The 22,909-nt window shown below is 40.6% G+C and overlaps 1 protein-coding gene and 1 non-coding gene across 2 annotated transcripts in view; both read left to right on the forward strand.

Annotated features, from left to right (window-relative positions):
- HSD17B12 (hydroxysteroid 17-beta dehydrogenase 12) overlaps positions 1–22,909 on the forward strand; it is a 177,263-nt gene that overhangs the window by 143,566 nt on the left and 10,788 nt on the right. The window contains exons 7-9 of the mRNA XM_061381190.1: positions 7,681–7,715; positions 15,857–15,938; positions 17,557–17,622. Coding sequence (XP_061237174.1) covers positions 7,681–7,715; positions 15,857–15,938; positions 17,557–17,622 — 183 coding nt within the window. The remainder of the gene's footprint in view (positions 1–7,680; positions 7,716–15,856; positions 15,939–17,556; positions 17,623–22,909) is intronic.
- Positions 3,387–3,488, forward strand: LOC133227227 (U6 spliceosomal RNA). Its single transcript, XR_009729779.1, has one exon. It is a non-coding gene; the product is annotated as a U6 spliceosomal RNA (small nuclear RNA).

Genomic DNA, 22,909 nt, shown 5'->3' on the forward strand with positions numbered 1-22,909 from the left:
TCAATTGTAGGAAGGAGAGTATGCTTCTTACCACTGCCCCTGCCCAGGGCTTTTCAGAAGAAACACATTCCAGGTTAATATCTAGAGCCTTTAAATCCATCTGAAAGTAGTTATCATTAACCTGTTAACAATTTCCAAATTGGGGAGCATATTTAGCCCTAAGAGTCTCAGAGTAATGGGCTGCTTCAGGCACAAATACAAAATAATGGGTTTGCCAAAATACAGGACCACCACTCTTTACACGATTTTCATCTTTACAAAATGAGGCAATAGTTGGAGACGCCAAGGTTCTTTGTAGCTCCAGGTAAAGTTTGTTTAAAGAAGAAATGCATTATAAATGAGTGAATGTGTAAAAATCTCTGTGAGAAACTTAGGGCTTCTTTTCTCCTCCAAATCTATCACTTTTGGAGAAGTCAGCTTATTTGGAGAAAAGGTCAGTAATAGAAACTCTCAGTGTATTGGTTGAATAGTATCACCAACTCAATGGACATGAGTTTGAGCAAATTCCGGGAGATAGTGAAGGATAGGGAAGCCTGGTGACCTGCAGTCCATGGGGTCACAAAGAGTCAGACACAACTTAATGACTGAACAACAAACTTGGAAAAACAGTGTGTGATGGTATATATGTTCTTTTTATTTTCATTTTTGTTTAGAGTTTAAAACTTATGGCTTTAGATTCTTCATTATTAGTTGGCATCCAGTTCTCTGTTCTGGAAAGTTATTTTCTTTTTCTTTTGTTAAGTCATTAAAAAAAAATTAAACCAGAATTTATTATCAAAGAAAAAGTATTGTTTTTTATAGTATGGGGTTGAATTTCAAGTTCAGTAATATGGGATGGGGGAAATGGCAAAAGAGGGTTGATAACTTTGGCAAGAAGAGCTGATAACTTTACAAAGACCTAAACATTGGTAGAGGAGAGGCAAATAATACTCAGATCTCAAAGCCGTCTTAAAACTTAGTCTCATTAAGCTTCTCACCCTCTGCACAGTAAGTATTCTGTTGGCCATACATATGAGATTCTAAGAATTTATAATTAAGCGGTATTCTTGGTACCAGAGCTCAAATTATACATTTCACCAAAGGAAATGTGTGCTGTGTCATTCTAGTATGACTTCCAGTAGAGTTACCACCCAGTTTCTCCAAAGCAGGCATTGTGTAACATCGCTGTTACTTTATGTAATTCTTTGCGCTATTATGTTGTGGTTTTAAAAAGTTACTGTTAATGATTCCAACTAAAAATGTGCTTCAGGCATTTGTATCTATTTCCTTTTCATTTGTGCGGGTTCATTTTTCAGTTGCGTGAATTCAGATCCTATTTACTCTCTGCAGGTTTCTCTAGGCTAGAGGGCAGGGCAGCAGTGGACAAAGCAGCTGTTTGTGGTGTCCTAACTATTTGTACAAGAAGCCTGGATTCCTGGGGCTTTGCCCAGATTCTAGAGCAAGTTGTTACTTTACCTCCTATTTATATATAATGGTGATACAGGTGTCAATATTGTTTTCTTATTTTAACTCAAGTATCTTGAATTTTAATCTTTTCATTTGGGTTTTTAGTTATCTCTATGAGCATTAAGCGATAATGTTTTCTTTATACTGTTCTCTCCAAACAAATGATGAAACACAAGAGGTTACATGATATAAAAGTAATTTGCTTGTGGAATAATATGCATGATTCACTTGTGTAGGCATCGGTTTTCATACCAAACTAAAAAAGTGGGAAACTTGGATTGGCTTTTGAGTATAAAATGAGATTCTTCCTACAAATTCTTGATTACTGATGCCAGAGAAATGAAAAAGAAAAAAATTTATTCGTGTTAATTTCTTTTAGAAATAACATTAGTTGTGGGGGCTCTTCTGATTGCAAAAGCAATGCAAGCGATTGCCAAAAATAGAAGAAATATTTCAGAATACTAAGATGGATACACTTTAATGTAACATTTTAAAGGACTTTCTAGGTCAGCCAGTGCATTTCTGAGTCAGGTTACCTCAACTGAATGATCTAATAATACTGATTTTGATTTTTGTATGAGCTACATCAGCCTCTTACTTATTTCCCAGCCAGAACATACATAGCTGTGGCAGTAAATATATAACTCTTGAAATAGAATATGTGGTGTCCCCAAGAGGAATTCTCAATTGAGCTATCATTGGTGAAGACTATGCCAGGCTTGCATGCAGAATGATATAATATCTTGGTGTGAAATAGCATGTATCGGCCTTTCTCCCTTTGAGTTAGGCTTCTAGGACTTTTTTGTGATAAGGATTGATGAAACTGTCCCTAAAAAATATGTCTCTATAAATAGGAAACATTTGTTTTTTTCTGCAAGAATTTGAAGCTGCCATTGTTGTAGAGGTGCTATTATAGGACTTGTATTTACTTTTGAGGAAAGAATTAAATTTATATCGTCTGCTGTATACTTTTGGAAATAACGTAGAAGAAAACAAGTATAGAAGTCATGTTTACTACTATTTTTGATATTTTTAACCACTGAACTTACAAGTTACGGTAATCTTATTTTAGCAGTATCTTAAGAGGAACAAAATTTTTCCTGGTACAGCAATTATCACCTGCAGATGGCCTAAAATTAGCATATTGAGTTAACTCCAGAAACAGCTTGTAAGCTGTGAGATGGAGTTCAGATAGTGAGATTTCACAGAAACACTTGGTATATGGCATAAATAACCAGCCATCAAGATACCAATTGATGCATATAAAGTAAAATGAGACTACTAATAGCTTAATTTAAATATCCTATGTAAGACGACGTTAAAGAGAATTTAATTTGATGTTAACGTAGTGAAGCCTCTCTAGTTACACACAGAATATTAAGAATTATTTGTATGCACATACCCCAACAAAGAACACTTGAAATTGAATTTATTATGACATGTATTCTGAGCAGAAAGAAAGATAATTTAAGTATAGACGAAGGCAGTAATCCGCCTTATAAAAGCCTGCGGATTTCAGGTTAACTCTTCCTAGGCTTTTCAGTGTTGTTATATCTGACAGATCCAAGGAGATACTCTATTTTATGGCAAGGAGAAATAATTTAGAAACAGAATTTAAGAGGAGAAACCAATGACCAATACAAAAGAATTTAACCTTTTCATGCATGAATTTCCATCTTTGATGATGAATCATTTGTTCAAATGAGGATTGCAACAAGTATTTCTGGCCCTTTAATAGTCAGGCATTGAAAACACTGCTTCTTCCTTTGTGTTATTAAAACTTCTTGAGTTTTAATTCACTTGTATAAAGACTATGGAGAAGGAAGTAGCTTCCCATTCCAGTATTCTTGCCTGAGAAATCCCAGGGACAGAGGAGCCTGATGGGCTACAGTCCACAGTATCAGATACAACTTAGTGACTGAGTAACAAGAACAGAAAGACTTATTTCAGCAGCAGAGATACTTGAGTTGAAATGATACAGGAAGATTAGCATGGCCCCTGCGCAAGGATGACACACAGATAGTAAAGCATTCTGTATTTTTGCTGTTAACTAAACTTCATTGTGGTAATCATCTTACAATATATACATATATCCTTATGATGTATACTTTCAGTTCAGTTCATTTCAGTCGCTCAGTTGTGTCCGACTGTTTGCGACCCCATGGACTGCAGCACACCAGGCTTCTCAGAGCTTGCTCAAACTCATGTCCATCGAGTCGGTGATGCTATCCAACCATCTCATCCTCTGTTGTCCCCTTGTCCTCCTGCCTTCAATCTTTCCCAGCATCAGGGTCTTTTTCAAGGAGTCAGTTCTTCACATCAGGCGGCCAAAGTATTGGAGTTTCAGCTTTAGCATCAGTCTATCCAGTGAATATTCAGGACTGATTTCCTTTAGGATTGACTGGTTTGATCTCCATGCTGTCCAGGGGACTTGCAAGAGTCTTCTCCAACACCACAGTTTAAAAGCATCAATTCTTTGGCACTCAGCTTTCTTTATGGTCCAACTCTTACATCCATACATGACTACTGGAAAAGCCATAGCTTTGACTAGACGGACTTTTGTTGGCAAAGTAATGTCTCTGCTTTTTAATGTGCTATCTGGGTTTGTCATAGCTTTTCTTCCAAGGAGCAAGTGTCTTTTAATTTCATGGCTGCAGTCACCATCTGCAGTGATTTTGGAGCCCACAAAAATAAAGCATGTCACTGTTTCCACTGTTTCCCCATCTATTTGCCATGAAGTAGTGGGACCGGATGCCATGATCTTCGTTTTTTGAATGTTGAGTTTTAAGCCACTTTTTTCCCTCTCCTCCTTCACTTTCACGATATGTACCTTAAACTAGTAAAAAAGTTATGTAGATTATATCTCAAATGAAACTGGGAGAAAAAGTGAATATATTTTGAAGCTATCTACACATTAACAACCATCAGGACTGACTGAATGTTTAGCATGCTGTTGATATAATTTTGTAAATAAGATAATATCTTACAAGGTTTTATTTTGTCTCTGATTGTTTCCTGGGTAATTTTTACCATTCAGAAAGGAGACATTTCATAGATGACATGCACACAGTGTAAGGAAAAAAATAGCTCCCAAAGTGTGCATTTGTATTTCCTTAATAGCCCAGCTTAAAGTGCTATTTCTTATTGGACTGTATTTAAGTGTGTACATTTATGTCTTGGGGGGGAAAAAAAAACTCTGAATTGAACTTTAAAACTCTGCACAACCAGTTATTAAATATTCAAGTGGTACTTAGATCCTTGGTCAGAATAAAGGACTCCATCAGCAGGTCTTGTAGACTTTCCTGGTAGTTCTCCAGATTGATCACTGCCTGCAAATCCCATCCCTCCTCCTCTCCTTTTGTTCGGTAAAGGTAGATGGTCAGTGGCGCCCCCTGTCAACTCCACTTCGCTACTTCACACATAACAAGTTTCACTCCTCACCCCAAATGCACACCCCGACCCCTGGGTGAGAACATGTTTTATTATCAGTCTTCTTCTTTCTCATCTGGTTTCTGGGGATCTCAGGACATTGGGGGAACTGTTTAACAACTTCTCACAAAATGCTGGGAACCTCCTTATAGTACATGAGCCTAAGCATTAAGGTCCCCTGATGAAATGTATTAAGTAAAGTATGTGTTCAGATACTGCTAAAAATGCATATAGTCTATCCCTACAAAGAAAAATCCCCCACAACTGTCACCATGCCTGATGTCTGTCTGTACTAGCATGGGAGGCTATCTGTGATGTAGGATGATATGCAGATTGCAGGACAATATTGCTGAAACTGTCCAGAAACTGGAGAAGGCAATGGCACCCCACTCCAGTACTCTTGCCTGGAAAATCCCATGGACGGAGGAGCTGGTAGGCTGCAGTCCATGCGGTCGCTAGGAGTCGGACACGACTGAGCCACTTCACTTTCACTTTTTCACTTTCATGCATTGGAGAAGGAAATGGCAACCCACTCCAGTGTTCTTGTCTGGAGAATCCCAGGGATGAGGGAGCCTGGTGGGCTGCAGTCTATGGGGTCACAAAGAGTTGGACACGACTGAAGTGACTTAGCAGCAGCAGCAGCAGTCCAGAAACTTCTGTGTGGTGAGTTGAACTGGATGACCTCAAAATGTGTTACCGTTTTTTGCTCTCAACTGTCAAGCACAGCAAGCTTAAGGGGGTCCTGGGTACTTAGTGGTGCTGTGTCCTGAAAGAAGAGTACACACCGGCAACAAGGGCCGCAGTTTCCTTTCAGGGCCTACTCTGTGCTGGCTGTCTGTGCTAGGTTCGTTATCTATATCACCTTATATGAGATTACAGTCCCTTGGACCACACGGAGATCCAACCAGTCCACCCTAAAGGAAATCAGTCCTGACTATTCATTGGAAGAACTGATGCTGAAGCTGAAACTCTAATACTTTGGCCACCTGAGGCAAAGAACTGACTCATTGGAAAAGACTGTGATGCTGGGAAAGATTTAAGGCAGGAAGAGAAGGGGATGACAGAGGATGAAATGGTTGGATGGCATCACTGAATCGATGGACATGAGTTTGAGCAAGCTCCAGGAGTTGGTGATGGACAGGGAAGCCTGGTGTGCTGCAGTCCGTGGGCTCTCAAAGAGTCGGACACGACTGAGTGGCTGAACTGAACTATATGAGATTACAGCATTACAGAAGGAGGAAGATTGGAGATGCTTCAGGACAAACTCTTTTCTTACAGTGTCTACTTTTTTTCACCTGGAAGATTTGGCCACATCAGATATTCTGGTGAAACGATCCTCCTAGGTTTTGAAGACACCACTTTGTCTGTTTAGAAGTTGGCAGTGTGTTCTCCTATTATGATGTGGTGTCGGTTCAAATTCACATCTTTCCTGGAAAAGTGTATGCAGCAGCTCCAAAGTTGACCTCTGAGTTGAGAGCTCTGCAGAGCAGGTTCTATGTTGGTGAAGGCTGGATGCTTTTTCTTTCTTTGAAGTGTTTCTAGGAAAAGAATACTCTCTTTGTCAGAATGGTATTTTAATTAAGGCATAATGTTATTCAAGATAGAAAGTTTGAGATTCCTGTGCCTGGCATGCATGCAAAATTCTCTGTAACAAAACAGCATTTGTTTTTTCCTGAACTGATGGTGTGCAGGAATCCAGAGTTCATGTTCCAACTTAGGTGCTTAACTGTGATGTGGCCTTGACTAAACCAGTGGATATCTTAACTTTTCTGAGTTAATAATATCTTAAAATAGAGTTTAGAAGTATTAATAGTTTCTCTCGTCGTAGTATATATATTTAGGCAACAGTCATGAAGTCCTTTAAAAATGAGGTGTCCACGGAATTCCTTGGTAGTCCAGCAGTTAGGACTCTGTGCTTCCACGGCAGAGGGCCAAGGTTCAAGCCGTGGTCAGGGAACTAAGATCCTGCATATTGCTTGGTTCGGCAATAAAAAATAAAAATGCTGGCGCCCCTTTTTTCATTGTTGGTTATTTAAGATGACAGATAATATCAACTTTCTTTAAGGATGCATTTTACTCACAATTAGCTTGAGCAGGAGAAGAAATGCATGTGAAAATAGACTTAATATTTGCTTACATGTCACTTTATGGCATTCTCCTAAAGGTTTTTTGATAGGAAAAAAAATTATTTGATCTGTTAAGATTAGAAAGCTTAAGTAAGTTTGGTAGGCAGGATATTTCTTGTAATGTATGTCGTTTTACTGAGAATGTATTTTGGGAGACATGGATTTCACCGTAAGTCCTTACTTATTTGAAGATCTCCATGCCAGTATTACATTTCAGGCAAGACTAACTTTAGCCAGGTTCACTGAAAGTGTTTACAGTGTTGTCTCCAGTAATTTCCTCAGATTCCTTTTTACGCACTCTTAACGTTCAGTCGGGGCCGCTGTTGCTTTCTACAACGGCCCGTACTTCTGTGGAGTGTGTTTCCCCCGAGATCGCTCTTGCCTTCTGCATGGCCCATACTCTGTCTGTGGAGTGTGTCTCTCTGTAAATAAATCCATCTCTTATCTATCAAAAAAAAAAAAAAGAAAAGTTCATTCAGGTTTTTCCATAAGAAGGTATGGCAAAACCCAATTGAAATTTTTGGCCAACCCAATATATAAAGTCTATAAAATAAACTGCTGTCTGTAGAAGTGGCAAGCAGCTCGGCGATTCCCCCCTTGTTTGTGTGGGCAAGTTCTCTCCACTCTCAGTGGCCTGCATCCTCAGTCACCATGGATGTTTTGTTTTTCTCTTTCACAGATGACACAGCTGGTCCTGCCTGGCATGGTAGAAAGGTGAGTCATAAGCTCACACACAAACACTCAAGCTCATGATTATTTATAGGGAGAATCCTTTCTTTGAAAATTTCATTAAAGTGACTAATGAACCTCCCTTCCATGTCTTGGTGACAGAGTAATGTGCCAGGCGAGTCACACGGTAGGGCATGAGTCATCCGGTGGTGGAGGCCTTTTCCCCTCGATTCCCTTTTTATTTCCCTCACCAGGGTGGTGGTGGTTCCTTTACATCAGGATTAAAAAGCCTGCCTGAGTCACCATCACTAACTCAATTGCCTGCTCTTCTGAGGGGGTGGATAGAGTTCCTGGGATATTCCCGGGAATGCCTTCTTAAAGCGATATGCTGTCAGAGCCCAGCTCAGTGGAGTTTTGTGAAGCCAGACCCCCCATCCTCTGGTTTTTCTGTTATGGGAGAAAGGATGTATGAGGAACTTAGGCATGTTATAAAGTGATCTTAAGGGGTCAGCCTCCCCTACCCCTGCCCTTGGAGAAAAAAGGCTATGTCCTCTAGCTTCAGCTGTATTTGTATTGGGTTCCACTAGGATTTGCTAGATGTCTTCATTTCTCTTGAGAAATGTGTTGCTAAGTCCTTACATTAGGAATAGCAGGAAGTATAAGATGGGAATTAAATTCTGTTCCTCCCTTGGAGAAGTCTGAGTGATGGCTAAGCTTTCAAAGCAAACCTGTTGCAAAGGGATGGGCTTGCTTGGTCATTTGCTAAATTTAGGGTTTCACAGTCATCCTTGCTGTGCAAAATGCTTTGAGTTTGGGAGAGAGCCACAGGAATCACAGCTTTGCAAAGAGCCAGGGACCCTACTTCCATGAAGGAGTCTCCATGTCCAGCTTCAGGCAAGGATTTACAGCTTATGTTTGTCGATTACGTATTCTTTGCCAGGTGTCAGGCTGAGAACCCGATAGGTGTTTGCTTATATAACTTTGATAGCCTCCCACCATTGTACAGATGAGGAAACTGAAGTTCGGAATCCATTTGGTTGGTAGCTACTTTTTAGTAAGGCTCTTTGTTTGTAATTGCATTTTATGTGTGATTTTTTAATGTCTCAATTGCTTTGTTTTAGTAAAATTTCCCTTTAAAACCTTTTAACTACTTACTGATGGTCGAGCATGCCCCTGATGGTGATGATATGAAAGTGAAGATGGTCAAACCAGACCAGATTCCTGAAAGATTATAGAGAATTAGGGCAGACATAGTAGAACTCAAGACGCATGAAATTTGGGTCCAAAGCTTAATTCTAGTTGGATATCTACAAGTGACACAGAATAAATTCAGGGTAGTATTCTACCCATTAAAAAAGAAAATACATTCCACAGAGGAATTTTTAAGTGTGTTGTTAAAAACCATATCCAGAGAGATACTGGTTAGGACGAATCAGACTTGAAGAATCATGGAATTTCAGTACTTTAATTGAAACCAATCCCCCCTCATTTGACATAAAAAGTGAGATTCAAAGAACCTGAGTGCCATGAGGCTACATAATGAGTTAATACATGATACAAAGTGCTCACACGTCTCTGTAGACCTAGGAGCCACCATCACAGTTGTAGCTGAAGCCTTAGATAAAGAATGCAAAAGAAAGGATCCATCCATTTCACTGAGTAAAGTTCATCATATGGAAGATGAATTGGATCCTTGTCTTTAAGAAATCAAATTGATTTTACACCAAGGTTGTGAAATGATCTGGTGGAAAGCTATCACGGCTAAAGAACTAGTCAGCAATGTAAGGGGGTTTTATGAATTGGTACTTTTGGGATAGGAGAAGGAACAGGTCTGTCTGTTTGAATTGAAGGAGTTACTTGTTGTATTAGTCAAGGCAGGCTAACTGCTGTAAGAGACCACCCCAGAATCTCAATGACTTAAAATTCTAAAGGTTGATCCTCCCCTCACATCACAGCCTGGTGTGGATCAGTGGTCAGGACTCTGCTCTACACAGTCAATGCAGGGATCTCAAGCTCCTTCATCTGGAGTTGAGGGGGGCCTACTCTTCCCTTGGGTTTCCCTGGTGGCTCATACGGTAAAGAATCTGCCTGCAATGCGGAAGACCAAGGTTTGATCCCTAGGTGGGGAAGATCCCCTGGAGGAGAGCATGGCAGTCCACTCCAGTATTCTTGCCCAGAAAATCCCATGGACAGAGGAGCCTGGTGGGCTAAAGTCCATGGAGTCGCATAGAGTTGGACACAACTGTGCGACTAAGCACAGCATGGTACTCTTTCCATAGGCCTTGCAGTTCTCTGCAGAAATATCTGCACCAGCCAGCAAATAAGGGAAGAGACAGGAAGGATGATTTTACAGAGAGTGTCATGGGTCAGGCCTGCAAGTGGTGTCCCCGTCTTCTGCGCTCGTTCCATGGTCTAGAACTCAGTCACAGGCTACAGCTAACTGCAGGGGAGACCAGAAGCGTTGTCATCTGTGTGCCCAAGAGGGAAGAAAGACTCCAAGTTCACAGATCATCTCAAAGCCTTCTTACTTACACATTATAAGTGATTTGATCATAGCCTGCCCTGTGAGCCATCCCCAAATGATCTATTTCCTATGGCTGGTTGCTGTAGGTTTCGTATCTCCATTGAGGAATAGCAGAGTTCTTTGTTGTGGTGGGTTTGTTTTGTTTTTTTTTTTCCTTTCACTGATGCTGCTTCTGATGTATGTGGCTTCCCACACTCTCTAGAACTATAGCCTAGGGCCAACTGACTATCACTAAACAAGTCTCTATAATCAAACTAAGGTATTATTATTACCATAGAAGTAGAAACTACAAAATTATGTTATGGAGGAACCTTGCTCTTTCCACTTCCCTGGAATTATAAACATTGTGTACAGCTGGAGCCAGGAGGTGGTTGCCATAACAACCATGGAAAAGCTAAAAATAGCCCCTTTCATACTGTATTACTTAAGGTGGAATTATGACATGTTATGGTGTTTTAGGGCAGGCAGTTCTCTTTCATGTGGGAAATGTTTGCAAACTTTCTTCAACAAAGCAATATTTGTATAATGTATTTGGATCGCTGGTTCTAATTATATACCTGACCCCCGTGATCCAGGATTCTTTTCTGACATGGAACTCTGTTTTGATATGTTTCTCTGTCTTTTTGAGAACCTGTTAGAGAACTATCTGTGCCAATATTCAGTGTTATGTTTCAGCTTAAAAAAAAAAAAAGTAAAGACCCTCCAAGAGCAGACTTAAGTGCTCCCTAATAAGAAGTGAAAATATGAAGAAGTGGGATGTAGTCTTTTTTGCCCAACCCTCCTTTTTCTGCCATCACTCTCTGTATCCTGTAAGCTGTCCACAGGACCAACTCTGTGTTCCAGTGCTTCACAGCAACATTTAAGCCTCCCTCCTCACGTGCAGCGTGGAGCAATGATGAGAGTCCTAAGGAAGGTGGAAATCAGAGACTTATTTCATGGGAGACCTGTCACTTCCTCCATGACAATACTGTTTAAGAGCTGTGCACAAGGATGCTACATCTATCTGATAGAATAGTGGGGCATGTGTAGAAGAAAAGAGGCTTGGTAACTCTTTCATCCAAGTGATCATTAAGGAGAGTTTTCTAATTGGGAGTTTCACCGAACTTAGGAAATTCTAGAAAGCATAATGATAGAAGGCTATAAATGCAAGGAACTGAATTTCATAGGGTTATATGTGTTTAATGTCTGGCTGGTGGGAGGGCTAGTCATTGAAGAGAATATTTTTAGATGAAAAAGTGCTTCCTTATCAGCAGTGGTGGTTTCTGCTTTGTCTTTGCAGTATTTTAATTCTAGCAGATCCTCAATAACATGCCACTGAGACACCATCGTGTGGCTGTTAGCAAGTAAGCAGCATGATGAATTAAGAAGGTTGTATCACAGAAAATATTACTGGACTTGTTTATTTGGATATTTGTCATAACAGACTGGAAATGTTGAGAAATATGAGCATTGGGAGTCTTCATTATGGAACTTCAGCAAATATTCTTACTGTACCTTCCAATCTTAGAATTGTTCCCCAATTCCCCAGAAAATGAGAGATTAGCCAGGGTTTGGTTTTATGTTTGTTTCTGTGTGCAATTAAGCTCAGCCCATTTTGTTCTTCTGCTTGATATAACAGAGTTGTCCTGAGTCTGGCTGTGCCATGGAAACTAGTTTGACGTCACTAATTCTGCTTAGATGGGGGATTAGCACTAGACAGAGTAGCTGATTTCAGAGGCTGGTCCTTTTTGTCTCTCGGTCCCAAATGTTCATCCCCATCTCTACGTAAAGAATAAATACTGTATACAGTACAGAGAGTAAGACCACTCTGCAAAGGTGCTGTTTGTGACCCAGACAAAACTAAGTTGAATATGATCGTCCTTGGAGAGAGAGAGAGACCTGTGTGCAGGAGGGCTTTTGCAAGACAAACGAATGACGTGTGCTGCTTTGCAGCGCAGCGCTTTTGTGGAAAGGGTGTTTTCTTCTCCGAGTCATTTTGGTCCAATGATACATGCTCTCCGCTTCATGTTTACTTAGGTCTAGTGCATTCTCTCTTTATACTTTTTGATGCATTTTAGAGCGCAAATATTGTGTTTTGAATGAAGTATCTTTCAATTCCGACTTTTCACTTAAGTCAAACTAACTCTACCTCCTGGAAATTTTTAAATTAAGGTAGAATATTTGAGAAACAAAAATCTCACTTGCCTCAAGGAGTAAACAATTCAAAGCACATGCTTGCAGAATTGTGGCAGACCATATTTGACTATTGGTCTGTATTAATTTTGCAAGCAGAAACAAGGTTTTTATTATCTTGCAATGAACTTTCCTGTATTGAAATCATTGCTTTGGTGAGTGGCATTTTAGGAATCTGTTTTGGTGAGGTCAAGATTTCCTTTTTAAAAATGGGTTTTGTTTTTTTTTTTAATATTTATTTATTTGGTTGCATTGGGTCTTCGTTGCAGCACACAGGATCTTCAGTCTTCATGGAAGCATGTGGGATCTGGTTCCCTGGGCAGGAATTGAACCCTAGGCTCCCTGCATTAGGAGCTCAGAGTCTTAGCCACTGGATCACAGGCAACTCCCCAAAAATGTTTTTAATAACTTTTAAACTTTAACTTTTGCAAGACTTTAAATTGTATTTCACTTGTGAGAAAGGAAAGAAACAGAATGTAAGATTTTTGTTTGAGGGCACATGCCGCCCTTTTAGCCAAATTGAGTATTATCTAGCCCAGAGTCCCACTGATTGAACCAGCAGTGACCAGCCACAGTGAAAAACATCATCTTCTACAACCACTTCAGAATGGGTTTTCTTCACTTGCTGTGATGAGTGAGGATATAGCAGTTCCTGGTTATTTGAGAAAATGTTAAAATAAACACCACCTAAACTCGCATGGGTGCTTGGGGCTCAGGACGAGGTGCAAAGATTCGGGCTTATTCTCAGAAAGCAGATTGTACTGCAGGAGATAGCTTCTACTTGATTGGGATCTGCTTTTAACTCAAAGGCAACACATTCCAATAAATTATAAATATATTTCACTCTCTTTATATATAGATTTATTGAGCTATATTTCACATGTCCTAAAATCCACTCATTTAAAGTGTACAATTTGGTGGTTTCTAGTATATTTACAGAGTGTATCATCACCACAGTCTAATTTCAGAATATTTTTAACACCCTAACATATATATATATATTATATATTATAATATATAATATAAAGATATTTTAAACATCATAAATTAATACTGTATTAAAAGTCTCAGTAACAAAGGTGGTTTTTAACCCCTTTTAATCAAAGGAATTTCTCACAAATATAGATAAAATGAAATTACTAGATAACTAATTGCTAATTCACCTGTTTTTATCTTAGAATAATTGGGTTCTAAGTCCTGATAGACATTCTTACTCTTAAAATTTAAAAAGAAAAGCCTTTTCTGTCTGTGTGAGAGACACAGGCAAAAACTACAAGAATGGTATAATTAATATGTTGACCAAATATTTCGAACTTTCTTCAGAAAATTTGAGATTTGATTTCTATGTCCAACCTGTTAATTGAGTCACCACTTAGGAAAGTGTATATTACTAATAAAGACTTCAGTTCAAAAAAACAGAAGCAAAAAAACAACTCATTTTCAGTGACTCATTAAGTGGAGGGTCCAGACTTCCATTTGATGGTTGAAGTGGCATCTTGCCTAGAGGCTGGCAGATGGACTGAATGACCTTTCGGGATTATTTCTTCTCAGATTTATGTCTAAAATAACTTAGAAGCCATTTGATCTTGTTTCTTTTATTATTTTGCATAAGAAGGGCCTATATAGTCCTTTTAAAAAATACGAGAAAAAAAAAAAAAAAGGCCTTGGGAAGTAAATTTCAGGCCAAGAATAATGAGAAAGTAAGCCTCCCTGATTGGAGAAGGCAGTGGCACCCCACTCCAGTACTCTTGCCTGGAAAATCCCATGGACGGAGGAGCCTGGTGGGTTGTAGTCCATGGGGTCGAGAAGAGTCAGACACGACTGAGCGACTTCACTTTTACTTTTCACTTTCATGCATTGGAGGAGGAAATGGTAACCCACTCCAGTGTTCTTGCCTGGAGAATCCCAGGGACAGGGGACCCTGGTGGGCTGCCGTCTATGGGGTCGCACAGAGTCGGCCACTACTGAAGTGACTTAGCAGCAGCAGCAAGCCTCCCTGATAGCTCAGTTGGTAAAGAATCCTTCTGCAATGCAGGAGACCCCGGTTCTATTCCTGGGTAGGGAAGATCTCCTGGAGAAGGGATAGGCTACCCACTCCAGTATTCTGGAGCTTCCCTTGTGGCTCAGCTGGTAAAGAATCCACCCGCAATGAAGGAGACCTGGGTTCGATCCCTGGGCTGGGGAGATCCCCTAGAAAAGGGAAAGGCTACCCACTCCAGTATTCCGGCCTGGAGAATTCCATGGATGGTATAGTCCACGGGGTCACAAAGAGTTGGACACGACTGAGCAACTTTCACTTTCAAGTTGAAAGAAAGGCTTCCCAGGTAACACAGTGGTAAAGAATCCATCTGCCAACTCAAGATATGCAAGAGACCCGGGTTTGATCCCTGGGTAGGGAAGATTCCCTGTGCAGGAAATGGCAACCCACTCCAGTATTCTTGCCTGGAGAATCCCATGGACAGAGGAGCCTGGCGGATTGCAGTCTGTGGGGTCACACAGAGTTGGACACAGCTGAGCGACTGAGCATGAAAGATGAAGGACAGGAACCTGGTCTAGAGGGCAGGGGACAGGCAGGGTCAGGTTGATGTAGCTGAATAAGGGGACCAATTCCCCGGGGAGAATGGATTTGAGGACCAAAAGTTGGTTGTTAATTCTGTCTAAAATTCCTAAAACCCTAATTTCACACTTTACTCAAGCCATATACAACTGCTAACAACATGTGTATTTGCAGCATTGCTTTTCTCAAACTAATTTTTACTTATTTGTAGAACGAGTCGTTCCTGGTAACTTTCTGACTCTGAAATCTCACTAGTTTCTAAAAGTTACAGTAGTAATTGAGCTTTGCCTTTTGGCAAAAGAATATGATTTGATGAACTATGGAGTAGCATGACTTTAGAGTCAGCTCTTCATTTAGCACCTGAATGCCTACCACCTGGGGAAGATAAGAAGGCGGGGCATAGCCATTCATTCATGTAAGTACCTGTTACATGCTCACCACAGGCAGAGTATTTTGAGGAAAAGCATAAGTTAAGAGCTCTGATGTCCAGAAGCTGATGGGTTTTATGAGGGATACAAATGTTGATAATCATAGAGTGATTAAGTGCTGCAGCATGATACTATGTGATAAGGTGCCAAATTAAAGCATACCAGGAGTATGAGGGTGTTTTTAAGGGTGATAATTCTTGGTGCTATGGCCAGAGAAGACCTCAGAGGATAGAAATCAACTCGAGAAGACCGAAGATCTAATCCGGTCATGCTCCAGATTACTAAGACTGAGAAGTGAGCTAATTGCAAAGAAGAGCTGTTTCTAGTTGATTGAGTTATGCCTCTTTGCTGACCAAGCATAGCACTTGCTGATGAAAGGCAAGGAGAGAGGTGGGTTAGAAAAACAGCCAGGTTATTCTATTTCAAATAGTTTTATATATCTCAATCTGTAACTTACAATTGTATATTTGATTTCACTCTGTTCACTTGCATCTTCTTTTTTTAGATCTAAAGGCGTAATTCTGAACATCTCCTCTGCCACTGGCAGGTACCCAGTCCCGATGTTGACCATCTACTCTGCAACCAAGGTGAACAGTTTTTTAGTAAATGGTGTCAGAAGAAGAATAAAGAATAGTTTTCAGTTTGAAAAATAAGAGATGGACTTTCTTGAAGTTCTCTCTTTAGCCATTTTCAAATGGACTGAGAAGAAAAGGAAAATAGCCAAGCCTAGTTTCGGAAGAGCTGGAGCTGGAGATAGCCTGATTGGTATCAACTTTACAGCCGAACTGAGGCGCCAAGATCTCAGATCCGCAGATGATATTTTTTTTTTCCCTCACAGTTCACTGGTTTTAAAATTGGTATTTGTACTTTCCAATAGAGAGCTGGTCTGAGCCAGTTAGCTCAGCTGATCAGAACATGGTGTTAGTGAGTCTAAGACTGGGGATTTGGTTCATGAATGACTCAGCATACAGCTTGAGTGCCAAGTCCGCAGAACTGAATAGCAGGATTGCAGCTAGTCAGCACATAGGTAAGCATAGCAGACACAACATAGATGCGAAACTGTGAATGTTTGGCAACATTATTCAAAATTCAGAGATATTTACTGCCACTTCTGAAGTGAGATAAGAATTTCCAGAGCTCTCTGTAAGATTCCATAATTCTATACCACACCACCATTCACCTCTTCACACTACTACCAGGACAGTAGTGATTTAGAATGCATTTTATACTGCCTGCAGGTCAATAGCATGATTCTCAAATACATTGTTGAAGCATAGGATACATCTCTGAAGTAATGGTGACCACTGAGACGCTGCTTTTAGGGGAAAATGAGCAAAATAAAATGCACAGTAAGAACTTGCATTGTGCAGGGGGTAAAAAAGAGCAAAATACCTGCCCTCTTTTCCCTTGCCTTTCAGCCCCTGGAAAAACTGAAAAGTAATATATTTTGAAAAAGCTTGGCCCCACCCCCCACCCTGGAATCTACCTGCTTTCAATATCTCTGAAACACACAGTAGGCATGTTTAAAATGAACACCATGTTTCTTGAAGTGATTGGTAAACTTCTTCTTGCCTGTTCTGCTCCACAGGCACAAGACTATTAATATTATTAACAGGGACTCTAGTAGAGTCATCATTGATACATTTCAAGCCTGAGATTGAGTCCACATTTGAAAAAATGGTATATTTTACAAATAGATTTAGAGTTGTTCTGTTGGAAGAAGATGGGCTGTCACGTTCATCTCTGCACTTCTTGGATCTTGCCATCCCAAAGGACAAAGAGAATGCTTGCTCTTTTCTTCTCTTTACTGACAACAAAATCCCCATAGAACAGACTTGAACAGAATTCATCCTGTGTTTCTGTTCGAATGGCAGGTGGGGAAGAGGAACGTATCCTTTGTTATATAATAAGAGGTTTTTTTTCTTGGAAAGTAATTTTCTGAAAACAGAAAAGATAAGAAGAGCCTTTTCCAGTTCAATCAGAATTAGATATTATATTTGGTGAAAGAATACTTAATTAAGTGGCAAATAAAGAAAACGTGAGGTTTTGAGGGTTTTTTTTTTTTTTTAAAGGTCTCTTCATTTGAAGTGAAAAGAATGATTAGAAATTATAGTGTTAAATGGTTAGTTGATTATTTTTGTTTCCATGGCTACAGATCAGGCCGACTGATGTAATGTGTGTGTTCTTACTCCCACCCCCTCCCAGGCTTTTGTAGATTTCTTCTCTCAATGCCTCCATGAGGAATATAAGAGCAAGGGCATCTTTGTGCAGGTGAGTAGAGTTCGTTTCAGTTAAGTATCCCTGTTTTTGTGTGGTTTCCACAGCAACTGTTGCTGTCTTGGCAACGAAAGAAAATCACATTCCTAGGTAAGTGAATGTGACGTTAGCACACCATTAAAGAGATGGTTTCTTTTCCTTTATGCCCTTAAGTCTAGATTTTAAACAGTTATTGTCTAGAATTTTAAATCAATGAACCCTAAAGTAGAACTATGCAGCATAAACAGTTGGTGCATAGTAATTGTAAGTGCTTATGATTTTATTTTGAAAGAATTAGACCATCAGTATCTCTTAGCTGCCAAGTATGCAAGGAGTGCCACTGTTTATTAATGATAGGAGAGGAAAGTGCTGAGTAAAGCTAACTTTTTACTAAAGTGAGGATGACTGCATTTACCAGGTTGATATAGGTATGGTAGTGATTTTTTTACTTTTTTAAAATTGTGGTAAAATATACACCAAAAACACCATTTCTGTAGCTTTTAAGTTTTCAGTTCAGTGTCGTGAAGTACATTGACATTGTCTACAACCATCACTACCTTCCATCTCCAGGATTTTTTGCAGTTGTCCAAAACTGGAACTTTGTATCCTTTAAACAGTCACTTTCCATTTACCCTCCCCCAGCCTCTGACAACCACCATTCTCCTTGTCTCTGAATTTGACTACACCAGGTACTTGATAGGAGTGGAATCCTACAGTATTTGTCTTTTTGTGACTGGCTTATTTCACTTAACATGTCTTCAGGGTTCATCCATGTTATAGCATGTGTCAGAATTTCCTTTTTAAGGCTTAATGTAATTCTGTTACTGCTATATGTCACGTGTGTTTATCCATTCATCTGTTGATGGACATTGGGGTGCTTCCACCTCTTGGCTGCTGTGAATAATGCTGCTTTGAATGTGAGTTTACACCCATCTCTTTGAGACCCTGCTTTCAGTTCTTTTGGATATGTACACAGATGCAACTTCTGGATCATATGATAATTCTTTTTTGGAAGAATCACCTTCCTGTTTTCCACAGTATAATAGCTGCCCTATTTTATATTCCTACCAGCAATGTATAAGGGTTCCAATTTCTCCACATCCTCACCAATATTTGGTATTTTCTTTTTGTTTGTTTTTAATAATAGCCATTCTTATGAGTGCTTCCCAGATGGCACCGTGGTAAGGAATCTGCCTGCCAATGCAGGAGACGCAAGAGACATGGGTTCGATCCCTGGGTCCAGAAGATCCTCTGGTGGAGGAAAGGGTAACTCACTCCAGTACTATTGCCTAGAGAATTCCATGGACAGAGGAGCCTGGCAGGCTATAGTCCATGGGGTCACAGATTCAGACAAGACTGAGCGACTGATCTGAGCTGATGTTTATGTGTATGGAGTGGTATCACATTATGGTTTTGATTTTGATTTGCATTTCCTTAAGGATTAATGATGTTGAGCATCTTTTCAAGTGTGTACTGGCCATTTGTCTATCTTCTTTGGAGAAGTATCCAAGTTCTCCACCCATTATTTCATTAGGTTGTTTGCTTTTTTATTTTTGAATTGTAGGATTTCTAGATATATTCTGGACATTAACCCTTTATTAGATATATGGTTTACAAACATTTTCTCCCAGTCTGTGGGTTACCTGTTCACTCTATGGGTAGTCTCCTTTGATGCTCAAAAGTGTTAAAGTTTGATGCAGTCCAACTTATTTTTCATTCCTGTTACCTGTGCTCTTGGTGTCCTAGCCAAGAAACCATTGCCAAATCAATGAGGCTTTTTGGCTGGGTTTTTTAAAAAAAATTTTATTGAAGTATAGTTGATTTTCCCCTTTATGTTTTCCTCTAAGAGTTTTACAGTTTTAGCTCTAATATTTAGGCCTTTGATCTATTTTGACTTAATTTTTAGAGAGACCTTTGATTTTATTATGTAGCTAACAGATACAATGCTGTGAAAATACAAAACGAATCCAGTGAAGGGGCTTTTATAGGTATCAGTCTCAAATCAGCTATCACTCAACACAAAGAAATGAAGGCTCACAGTGTTTCCGTGGTTAGCCACATTTTTGTCAATGTCTTGGGAGATTGCAGTCCTTATCTCATTCCTGCTCCTGCCCACGGCCTGCGCCCACCTCCTCACACACCCAGTCTTCATTATGGCTTTCCATTCTGTGAGCCTAGTATTTTCCTTTTTGTACCCTGAAGCCCCAGACGATCAATCACAATACAAATAGCTAATGTTAGAGGGAATACTTTTCAGGCACTGTGCTAGGCACTTCATGTCTCTGTGTGTTTCACGGCATCTCCTAATGATCTCAGTGTTAGTCACTCATTCGTGTCCGACTCTTTGTGACCCTACGGACTGGAGCCTGCCCGGCTCCTCTGTCCATGGACTTCTCCAGGCAGGAGTCCTAGAGTGTGCTGCCATGACCTCCTCCAGAGGGTCTTCCTCACCCAGGGATTGAACCCACATCTCCTATGTCTCCTGCTTTGCAGGAAGGTTCTTTGGATCCATCTGGTCAGGCAGAAGGTGCTGGACTGCTTAGTTCCATTTCCTCCCGGATATCTTTAGGGTAAATATTTCCTCATCTTCCAGGGTCAGTTTAGAGCCTGTTCCTCTAAATGTCTCCCTCAAGGGATCCTTTGAAGGGATCCTTCCATATATAGTCCTTTGGTGTTACTCCAGTCTGCAGCTCCCCATGAATACAGGGTACCCTGGGAGGTCAGGGTTTTTAAGATTCCTGAATTTTATATGGTGCTACTATATGCTCCCCACTTCCCCGTCTCTTGACACCAGTTATTTTAATGCTAATAGTCTGAACCTGCTACACAGAATGTGTTGTATTTTGGTAACAGGAGATCAGTAAAACACTTGGGGAGGTCAGGCCTCACGTGCCACACTGTGTCATGCCATCTTCTCATTCTGATGAATCAATTATATTCAAGCTATTAACTAATAATTTTTAAACACTATGGAGACCCAGTAGGAATCTTAAAGGTCCATTGGTGAGTGACCTGGAGGCAGTGTGACCAGAAGCTGCCAAGTGTTTCAGTGACAAAAGGCAGTCTTAGGCCTTGTCAGTGCAGACGAGCAATTTCCAAAATTCCGTCAACAGACAAGGCTGTTTCTTCTCTTATTTCTAGGTCTGATTTCCCTCAAAGATCTTTTCTGCATATTCTCTGCCTGTTGATTTGTTGTGACCAGCAGCTACTATAGAAACACATTAGCATTTGTTTCGGAAATATTTTACTTTGATACACGTTTCTTTTTCCTAAAGATGAATTATCAATGATGTGATTTCATTGATCCCTGTGTTCCTTCATGAGAATTCTCTCAAAGTTTAGACTTAGGGTGAACTTGGTGAAAAACCAAAAACCGTAATGTTTGTGAGGAAAAGTAGTCATTTCTGCATGAACACATCAGAATGCTGAAGTAGAAGAGACTCTCATGTTAACTTTGACCAAAGGGATAAGAAAAAAAAATCCGGTCTAAATGCAGCTCCGTTACAGAGTATTGGTTTTTCTCTGGTGGTGTGTGGTCTGGGCAGTCTTTCAGGTGAGGAGTATTCATCAGCTGGTTGCCCTTCCACTCCTTCCCACATCCTGTTTCCTGGGTGATCTGATTCAAAACAACCGGGATGTGTAGCCTTCCTTCAGAGTCCTCCGGTGGCTGCCCATCAAGTTCAGGGTTGGATTCAGACCCCATGAGGCCATCGCCTCTGACTGCTCCATCATCCCAGCCTGAATTCCAGCCAGAGCGGACCCTGTCACGTCTGTCATGTGCTGTGCGCTCAGCGGTGCCCGTGACTGGCTCCTCCACTGCCGGCACGCCCTCACCCCCACTCCTCTGCCAGTGTCCTCTTCACACCTTCTCCCTGCCCATCTTTCAGGGCTTCGGCCTCACTTCACCTGGGAAACCTTTTGCTGTCTTCTTTCTTTCTTTTTGGAAAAATGGATTTATTTGGCTGTCCTGGGTCTCTGCTGATGTGCGGGCTTCTCTCTCGCTGTGGTGAGCAGGGGCTGCTCTCTCGCTGCGGAGCATGGGCTCTAGAGCATTCGCACTCCAGTAATTGCAGCCCATGGGCTCAGTCGGTGCAGCTCCTGGGCGCTGGAGCACAGGCTGTATCGTTGCGGTGCACGGGCTTAGTTGCTCGGCGGCATGCAGGACCTTCCCGGTCCGCGGGTGGAACCTGTGTCTCCTGCATTGGCAGGTGGAGTCTTTACCCCTGAGCCGCCAGGGAAGCCCCTCTCTCATTTCTTATTACATATCTGTGTCTGATACTCTCTGGCCCCAAACTCCCCCTATCCCCTCCCAACCAGTGTTTTCTTGGATACACTGTATCCAGTGTACTGGGGCTTTTTCTCCTGTCTGTCTCTGTTATGGCATCTGTAGTGTGGTGCACACCAGAGAGCTGCCTTCTGCTGGCCTCATGCAGGACCCTGGCTGTGCATGGCTATGTGTGGTGATACACGGTCCTCTGTTTTTAAGGCCTTTTGAGCTTCTTCTGTTGCTCACATAGGCCTCTGGTCTTGAATTTTCAAATTCTCTATCTAGAGGGTTTCCAGGCTAATGCTATGATGTCACATTTCCATTTCTTCTAATCTTTGGAAGACAAGTTTGCTTTCTAGGTCTGTGTCCACATGGAAATATGACAGATTGCTCTTTGGAGAGAGGGAGAGAGAATGTTTTTCAGATTCTGAATTGTTTTCTATTCATTCCTTTGTTATATTTTTTTTTCTTTGCTTTGCTCTCCTCATCTTTCCTTCAACTTCTTTCCTATAATTTTGTAAGAGCATTTAACATTTCCTTCATGAATTCAGATTTGCCAATAGATTTGGCAAAGCATTTCCTGGAAACACAAACAATAGCAACAACAAGTGATAAGAAACATCTTAGAGGTGCATTTTGACTCTGTTGACGTTAGAATAGAGGCTAAGAAATACATTCTTGTAAATCTCATTGAAAGTTGCTCTGTCAGTAAGAACGATCTGTTCTCATTATTACCCTATAACTAAATCCCAGTCAAAATTATACTTAACTCTTTCAGAGGACAAAGTCATAAGTGATCTAACTGGCCAGTTGGTGGGCCCCAGTACCAGGCTCCATCTCTTAATGCCAAGCAAGTAAGAAAGAGCTGAAACTAAGATGACATCCTTAAACTGTACTTCTTGAACACTTATTCTGTAAAACTTTCACAGGCTTTCTTGTGTGTGTGTTTTTCACCTTGGAAGTAATTTCAAATCTGTAGAAAGCTTGTAAGAATAGTACAAAGAACACCCCAGTATTCTTTATGCAGATTCACTT

Source organism: Bos javanicus, chromosome 15 (assembly GCF_032452875.1).
Source record: "Bos javanicus breed banteng chromosome 15, ARS-OSU_banteng_1.0, whole genome shotgun sequence".
NCBI classification, from domain to species: domain Eukaryota; kingdom Metazoa; phylum Chordata; class Mammalia; order Artiodactyla; family Bovidae; genus Bos; species Bos javanicus.